Source organism: Stegastes partitus, unplaced genomic scaffold (genome assembly GCF_000690725.1).
Source record: "Stegastes partitus isolate 25-593 unplaced genomic scaffold, Stegastes_partitus-1.0.2 Scaffold402, whole genome shotgun sequence".
Classification (NCBI taxonomy): Eukaryota; Metazoa; Chordata; class Actinopteri; family Pomacentridae; genus Stegastes; species Stegastes partitus.
Genome location: NW_007578133.1, coordinates 149,938 through 158,964, shown reverse-complemented (window position 1 = coordinate 158,964; position 9,027 = coordinate 149,938). Strand labels below are relative to the sequence as shown.

The window sequence follows — 9,027 nt, the reverse complement described above, 5'->3', positions numbered from 1 at the left end:
TCTAAATTACCTCCAAAGAGGCAGGACTCAACCTGAGGACGACTGCTTTTTAACAAGTACTGTTACTGCAGCTAATAAATTGTGAGTCTGTGTGACAGCTCACATGTCTAAGGTAAAAAAATATATAAAAAAGGTACACTGTGACTGCAGTGTTCATGTCAGGGAAAATGTATTAAAAAAATGAATAAAGTTACTGCTGTTAGTTCATGTTCTCTTGCTCTGGAGATGCATCCTGCTGCAGGTATTTAATACATATAGATGAAAAATTGCAAAAAGCTGGAAGCAACAAAGTGAGCTTTAACTCTTGTCAGCATTTTTCATTTAAAAAAAATAAGGGATTGCATTCACTGCTGTTGAGTCAGTAAGGTTGTATTTTTATGGACATTTCACTCTGTAATAGATTGTAGAGCAAAGTGAATGAAAGAGGTGATTTGTAATCGCAAACTTTGTCTTTGTCTGTGATGTCTTCAGGCCAATATTTGTGCTGAACCGAGGAAAAAGACTTCCTCAATCACTTCACACAACGCAAAGTGCTGCTGCTTTTACATGCCTATCCGTTTATGTGGTGGCATACGGTTTGGATTTATCCTGTGTTGACAGTGATATGGACATTTTACGTGGTGTGACCAAGTAATACTGCTGTAGCAACGTTTTGACATCAGATTAATGGAAAGAAGTGCATGTCTGAAAAGGCTTTAAAAAAAGAGGTATAAATGTAGGACGGAGAGTGTAGTCCACCTGGCTGAGCGGGGAGGTGCTCTTCCTGGTCTTCCACAAGCTCGGGGGCTGTAAGCTCTGGAACACAGCAGAGAGGGGACGACTGGCCCGGTGAGTCCGAGGGCTGGAGTTACCACACGCCCCTGACATGCTTCCACCTACAGACAGACACAACATTATTAACCTTTTAAGGTAAAATAACATTTTTTCATCCACTGTCCCGTGCACCAGGGAGTCTGGATGGAACACCAGGACACCTCTACACAGGGAGGGCTAAGACTCACCTCTTTTCCTGAGCTCTGCATAGCAGTGGTCACACACTTTGGCCACTCTGTCTTTGAGGTACTTCAGTGGGTATCTGTTTCTGGAACAAGCACGGCACACCACCTGCTCAGAGACACAGAACAAGTGAGTGAGCTTTCTGTTACATCCTTCAGTTTGTAATATCAGCATCGACAACAGTAAAAAGTCTGGCATTAAGGAAGAGTAGGATAATGTTTGTTATCTCCCAAAAATGCCAAACCCAAACAAATGCTGCAAAGGTTGATCACAATCAGGAAAAAGCAGTGTTCACAGTGCTGTGTCTGACCTTTCCACAGGCATTGCAGTGGTGTCGTCTGAGCGTGAGGCTGAAGTCAGAGGTGCAGTTCATGCACATCATCACATGAGAAACTGGCACGAGGACAGGCGCAGCCTCACCCAGGGCCATCCACAATTTCTCACGAGCCTGTTTGCACAATATTGGGATGATATTGTAATGTCACGGCCAGAATATTTGAAGACAATGATAACAAAGGGGGGTTTCAGAGAATCCGCTGTAGTTCCAGTCTGGTTACTGGGTCTTATTATTGTTAATTATGATCACCATCTACTAATAGTTCTGTAAGATTTCCTTTAACTTTTTGAAATTCTTTAGCAAAAAGCCTTTATTGTGTCATATTCTGTTACACTAAAGTTGTTTTTCTTACCTCACTGCAGGGTCCACCAAATGTGCAGAGTCCTGCAGCATGGTCCGCTATGGCTCGACTCAGTGTGTGGAACCAATCTTCTCTTTCTGCGACCGAACTGAAGCGAAAGAAACACACAAATACAATCACACCTGATGCCTCTCAAGCACTCAGGAATTTCACATGTAGAGCTGTTTAAAAACAGGAGGAAAAGCAGGTCTTGTTTCAGTCAGTAAACAACCTCCCATTGTTCGTTCTAGGATTTTATCTGTCGGTTTCTCACCTGGCTGAGAGTGTAATGGTGATGTCAGACACCTCAATCCGAAGACAGTTCAGCACATTGTCCAGTGTGGGTTTGCTCACCTGTGTTTGAGCAGTGAAAAGACAGTTCAGTTAAAAACCACTGTGCTGATAAAACTGGAGATGAGCTGACAGAGAAGTGGAACGTTAACGTACCTTCATCCCTGACAGGGAGAGTGTGTTTTTAAGCCTGTATTTTCCATCCTGCTGAGGGTAGGTGTACAGCATTATATCATTCATCTGATGAAAAACACAGGAAGGCAAAATAAGAGGTGTATTATGTAAGGTTTCACTCATTTGTTCAAAAGAATAAAATAAAATCATCGTGCTGGGGGGTAAAAATGGGTGAAACTTTAGCTCTCAGCTATTCAGAATGTAATACCTGCTTACTAACACAAGGTGGTGGTGTTACCTTGAGGGAAGTGTCTGACATTGCAGCACAAAGCAACAGAACTACTGAACGACTTCGTTTTTTTTTTCACAGCTCTCACACATGTCTGTGCATCCTGTCAGCACAAAATTCCCATGAATGCACACAACAAAATCAGGCATTAGTGTAAAGAAAGTGTTTATTTGCTTGTCAGACTGAAAGTATTCCAATCCCCCGAACACACCGAGGGTCCATTGTGTTACGAGAGGTATTTCATAACACAGACAAAAGACATGACATCATTGGTCACACCTAATGTGTGCTCTAAACATCCGCTGGGGCCGTATAGGCAGCATCCAGGAATTCTCCACCCTGCTCCGGACTCCAGGCCTCCTCCTTGCCCTCACAGCCTTCTCAGGCTACGCTGAGAACCAGGACTGGGTGGAACCGGCCACCTTCACCACAACAACAACAACACAAACAGTTGCAGTAACGCGCTCACTGGCCGAATGGCTGGAGACAAAACAGTGCATGATAGCCAAGCCAGAGCCTTGCCTGCGACCTCTGGGCTGCAGCCACCACAGTTCTTCTGCTCCACCCAGTGCTGCTCATTTACTCGAAGATTCCTTCCACTGAAACCAAGTGCCAAGTTCACAGACTTCCCAGACTTACCCACACGAGACACAACATGTATCCACTTGACCCCTTGGCACCTAAGACATTTACTCTTTCAGCTGTGACATTTCGGCTCATCCTGTAAACCCTCACCTTCTTCACCAGCCTCTTTCACTCACTCCCGCTTTCCTCGGGCAGCTGTCTGGATCTCCATCCTGCCTCTAAGCCCTTCTCTCACTCTTTCAGTCTGCTTTTCTTTCTTCTCTAAACCCAGGCTTGTGACATAGCCGCAGCTTCTCTCCGTCACTGGGCTGAGTGATGGCTTTCATCTTCACTGTTTGGATTCTCTTTCCTTAAAAGCCCATAAATAACACCTGACCCACTGGAGCCGTCCACTTGAAGGGAGCAAATGACTTTATAACTCTAATAGCCTGCAAGTATCAAGCGCCAACCTATTTTCAGACGTGCTTAACTGCAATCCTGTTAAGAAAGAGTGGAGGACTGATGGAGTGAAGCAAAATGAAAGAGATAAATAAATCCACAGAGCATCTCTATGGTATATTCCATTCGGATCAAATAGTACAAGCCAAAATCATAAATGCTGCTCCTGCAAGCATAATTCATAACATGAGACAGCACCGATTGCACATGGAACAATGGAGTGGGCTTCTCTATTTCACGTGATGTGTTTGTGTAACGCCGCCACCCCTCCTCTGCCACCTCCTCCCTGCATTCTACAGGGTGTCTGGCCTTCACTTTGCTGTCAGTCCCCTCCCAGTACACAGGAAGCCAGCATCCAGTGACCCACACCAAACATCCTGATAGGAAGCGGGGCCTTGGAAAACAAGTCCTCAGAGGGGAGCAGAGAAGAGGAGAAGAGTGGAGAGGGAGGCCCTCGGTGGATGGGTGTGGTGCTTAATGGAGGTCTTACAGCCTTGGCCTCAACTCTCCCCAACCTCATGTACCTCACAGACCGACCTCCGCCCAACATTCCTCCATATTCTCGCAGGTCATGTCAGCTTTGTTCGCACCATTGCTCAGACGGCATGACAGGTGTCTTCTACTGCTGTGCTAACGGTGCATCTTGCAGGTGGGTCAGTCGTTTTAAACTCATGCTGTCCATCCAGAGATTGTTTTTAACTGAAAAGTTTCTAAAGATACCAAATAAGTGAGGCTGGATTTTAGTAAATGTGTGTAAAATGATGTATTTGAAAGAAGAGTGCAGCAATACACTTCTTTCCATTAATCTGATGGCATCTGAATGTGCTGGCTTCATGTCTGAATGAGCACCCTGCTCACTTTTTTTGTTGTGTGGCAGTCTTACAAGGTTGAACCTAGTAAAACATCTGTATCACTTTTAACACCGCACAAGTCTGAACTGCATGTTGCATATACGAATAGACACAAATACATACATGAGTTGTGTGAGACAATGTGGGAACATTTTTTCAAACCTGAACAGATTTTTCAGCGTTTAGGAAATCATGGGTAAACTAGGATATTAGCTATTTGTGCCATTATTGTACATTATACATCATTTGAGTGCTTTCCAATCTGGTGGTGTCTGAATGAAGCTGTGTGGAACATTACTGGAAAAGTAATCTATGTGTGTGAATGACAAAATGCTGTCACTTTAACACACTGGTGAAGCCAGCGATGTCACGTATTCCATTTCTGAAAACAGTTTGAATAGCTCACTCAGTGCAAACATATAGTTTCCTTGAAGAGTTCCAACAAAGACTTTTTAGGAAATACACTAATTTGGTCTAGTTGAAAAGTATATCAGAGATCAATACCACTGCATGTCCATCCATCCATTATCTATACAACGCTTGATCCTCATTAGGGTCACGGAGGGGCTGGAGCCTATCCCAGCTGACTTAGGGTGAAGGACACCCTGGACAGGTCGCTACACTTAGAGACAGACAACCAAGCACACTCACATTCACACCTACAAACAATCTAGAATCACCAATTAACCTCAACATGTTTTTGGAACTTGTGGGAGGAAGCTGGAGAACCCGGAGAGAACCCATGCTGCACGGGGAGAACATGCAAACTCCACGCAGAAAGCTACTGGGTGTCCTCACTGGGACGCGAACCGGTGAGCTTCTTGCTGTGAGGCAACCACCGGGCCACCTTGCAGCCCCACCACTGCATGTGTGTACAATAAATATGATAGCTACAGCCAGGAGGCGGTTGAGACTGCTAAGCTGCACTCTTGAAATAAGGAAACAGCTTGTCTGGCTTTGTTCAAAGGTAAGAAAATCTGTCAAGCAGCACCTCCTAAGCTCACTAATTAACACATTATGTCTCACATTGTCCTATACAAAAATGTTACTGTGGATTTATTTGAAAATCAACACAGACTTTAAGGAGGTCACAGTACTCTGCCAACACCTATTCAAAATCTAAATTATCACGTTTTTACAATAAGATGTAGCTTGTTAATTAATAAGATGGTAGGCAAAACCACCGCCAGTGAAAATTGCTTTTTTTCTTCTTCTTGTTTTTTTTTTTTTTTACCTTGAAAGTACAATGCACCAATGGCAGGCTCACCGACATTAATTCAGACTTCCTGGGTTTCCTATGTAAATAATCTAAGGAACCAGTCCTGTGCAGGGTGGAGATTTCTGTATCATTATTCTACTTCAGAGCACATTTCCAATTCAAACATGTATGGCTAGTACTATAACTTAGCCTAGCACAGAGTAGCTTTACATTATTTGATAAGAGTTGTAGGTGGACTGGTGTGCTCAAGGTGCAGTGTGTGAGGTGGATGGAGAGAGAGACTACATAGGTCTGCACATTGTTGATGAAGCAACAGTGGGGACTTACATCTAAGCCATTTTAAAGCTGGATTGGATGATTTTTATGGAATATAAACTTCTAAATATGTAACACTGACACACAGAGATGAGCTTTTAGGGGTTAAATCAGTGGCCAGAGACAGACTTTACCCTATAACCCAACTTTACCCAGCCAAGTCGCTGTTTCCCCTTGGTTTTAGGCCTATGCTAAGCTAAGCTAATCATTTATTTGGATTGGATGGCATGAATCTTTCAATAAGAGCTAATCAGTACATTTTCCAAAATGATGAACAATTATTTTAAAACCACTGAAAGTAATAAAGGGGGAAAACAATATTTTTAAGACTCAGAACTGGTTTTATGATGTGTCTCATGTCATAACGTTTGTGTGAAATGCAGAAGACAGAAATATTACCAGAAACAGGTGTCGCGGCTGCCGACTTTTCCTCGAGACCTTCATGAGTGTGCCCTCTTTGACGAACATCTGTCAAAATTAAAATGCATTCAAGCTTTCGAAAAATACGTCAGATTATACAACTACGTTACAAAACTAAAAGACCAGACACTTTTTTTTTTGCATCCACAGGACCGAAAAGAAAACGATGTTGTGGTTTGAGTGAAACGGACACAGCTACATGATGCTCACCCTTCCAGGCTTCAGAAGGTCCCTCTTCCCCTTCATGCTGTACTCTATGTGGACCAGACGCAACAGGTTCTCCTGCAGGAGAAGACAAGCAGAGAGATGGAGGGAGATTATCCAGTGATGGATGGAAGAGGAGACAGAGAATTAAACTGTCCCTGTTTGTTTGTGAATGAAAGGGAGGGAGGCGGAAAGCGAAAAGTGAATGGGGGGGAGGAGGGGGGAACAGAGATAGAAGGACTCTGTGTTTCCACTGTCTGACAGCCGGTCTATGTGTGTGTCAGTGCATGTGCACAGAAGAGAAAAAAAGTGTGATAAACAGAGGAGGCGAGCCAAAGAGGCACAGGGGAACTTGACAGTGAGAGGCGAGGGAGACGGTGAGGGGAGGGTTTGTGAATTATCTCCATGAAATGCTCATGTTTGAGGGGGGAGTGTAAGTCATGTCCACTATTACACTGCCCCCTTTGTAATGATACACCTGGGACTTTCTGATGACATCATCTTTCCTCGCCCCGTGTGTTAATCAACAAGCTGCAGAGTCCGGCGCCAAAGAGAAATAGACCTCTCCTTCACTCCGGCAAGTCATTTAGAAGAGGGATTCATACGGAGGCAAACCTCAGCTGTCTAACTTCTTCACGCTTGAAAATTGCTCTTTCTTTGCCGACCGGAATATAAAGAAGCGTTGCAATAACGGCAAAGCTGGGCTGTGAATATGTCAAACTCAGCAGGGACTAAACGGTCTGAATGAGAACACATGGGGTGTATCCAGACTCTGAAACTCACCCCCTGTTTTAGATTGTCATTGGCCTGGTCTGCCACCTCGGACACAATCACCAAGGCAGCTGCAACACAAACAGAGACAGAAAGAGAGCGTTCAAATCCAAAAAGACACACTCGCTTGCTGTGACACAACAACTAGGCCCTGATACATGTCGAGCAGCTGCAGGCAAAGCGTGTGTCACTTTGACTAGTGAAAAGCATCATTGTTATTTTTCAGGTTATTATCACAGAGCTTCATTCAGTAGGATTACCTTGTGTGTCCTCGTATTCTTTAGAGTCAGGAGAGAGGTTGTTCAGGTAATCTGGAGAAAACAGGGTCAAGACATGAAATAATGACGGATCAGAAACGCTGTTTAACCCTCTGAACCCCCACATCTGCCAACAGGCTTCTAAATCATGACCAGAATTTGTACGAATTATCAGTCAGATAAGAAGAAAGCTGTCAAAGCAAAAAGAATAGTCAGATCCAATCATGTGTGAGGTGCAGTGATAATCCATCAGTGTCCCTTTATTCTGCATGTCTCATTTAAAAAAAAATCATCAAAAACTAAATCCTTTGCACAAATAAGACAACTGAGGAGCCATGAGCGACTCAGCTGATGAAAATTCAGCAACTATTAGACTGAACTGCAGGCTGTGTTTACACAGAGTAGATATGTATGTGATAGTATGGAAACAAAAATAAAAATGTAACATCTCTATTTGGCAAGCCAACATTTGTTTTCCAGTATTGGTAACACCTGTTATCACTTGGAAAAATGTTGTATATGCCGATTCCAGGTATTTTCAATCATTTTAAAATAAACTATCAAAGAAATTCAACTCTTGTTTTTTCCTTTTTTTTATGATTTATGGCGTTTTAACTGTGTCACTGCACAGAAGAAATTTTAGAATTCTCTCTGCTTCTTGACACTTTTTTATGTTATGTTTCCAAAGAGGTGCAGGACTTTATACTGCAAAGTGAAAAATGAGCCCAGAGTGAGCAAAAAATGTCAAGAAGCAGCTTGGGATTCAGAGGGTTCAGTACAAATAATGCTTACAAGTAAAAATAATGGCAGCTTTTTTAGCCTTTTTTTTGTTACACTAAACACACCCTTGCTGTCTTTATACACTCATGATTTTGTTGCTATAGCTATTCTTGTTATGGACCATAACAGTATGCTGTATAAACATATGGTGGCCAAGGTTAGCTAATGTCAGCAAACCTTGTCTGCTTACTCTTTCCTACATGAACAGCAGGTTTTAGCGGCTATTATTATTATTATAACATAATTGCTATCAGGAGACACCAATGGCTAATATTCAGCAAAAAATACAGGCTTGTGTTTGTGTGTTACCTGTGAGCAGCATTCGATACTGAAGGACTCTCACTATAACCTGCAGCAGCTGGTGTTTCAGTGGGACTTCGGCTTCTTCTGGGCTTCTTGTCTGTACACACACACACACACACGACAATTTTTCAAGCAATTTGAATAAAATCTCCACAATATGAGGTTCCAACAAAGAACCTCTGGGTGTCTCTGAGCTGCACCCAGAACCCCCCAACCCCCAACTCTGCGTTCTCCAAATGAGGGTAACTGCGGTAATTCGATGTTGGAAGCCAAGGTCAGGAGTGACCAAGGGAAATCTGTCGGACAGGGTGACCTTCACCGACTTTCCAGCACACAAAAACTCCTATTCTTCTGCTCGGTGCAGTCATTTGCAGGTGAAAGGCGACAAAAACTGGCACGATCAAAGAGAGCTTTAGAAAATCAATCAGGATCTAATTGTCTCTGACAGGTATTTATGCCCTGAGCGGTAGAAGAGCAATAGGGGTCTGAGTGCACGCGCGCACACACACACACACAC

The 9,027-nt window shown here is 43.3% G+C and overlaps 1 protein-coding gene across 2 annotated transcripts in view; it reads right to left on the bottom strand.

Annotated features, from left to right (window-relative positions):
* fgd5a (FYVE, RhoGEF and PH domain containing 5a) overlaps positions 1-9,027 on the bottom strand; it is a 41,385-nt gene that overhangs the window by 9,879 nt on the left and 22,479 nt on the right. For both annotated transcript variants that reach the window (XM_008285425.1, XM_008285426.1), the window contains exons 8-18: positions 8,517-8,607; positions 7,431-7,481; positions 7,183-7,241; positions 6,406-6,477; positions 6,175-6,243; positions 2,121-2,204; positions 1,948-2,027; positions 1,686-1,782; positions 1,307-1,444; positions 1,002-1,104; positions 739-875 (exon numbers count right to left, since the gene is read on the bottom strand). In XM_008285425.1, the coding sequence (XP_008283647.1) occupies positions 739-875; positions 1,002-1,104; positions 1,307-1,444; positions 1,686-1,782; positions 1,948-2,027; positions 2,121-2,204; positions 6,175-6,243; positions 6,406-6,477; positions 7,183-7,241; positions 7,431-7,481; positions 8,517-8,607 (981 nt within the window). The remainder of the gene's footprint in view (positions 1-738; positions 876-1,001; positions 1,105-1,306; positions 1,445-1,685; positions 1,783-1,947; positions 2,028-2,120; positions 2,205-6,174; positions 6,244-6,405; positions 6,478-7,182; positions 7,242-7,430; positions 7,482-8,516; positions 8,608-9,027) is intronic.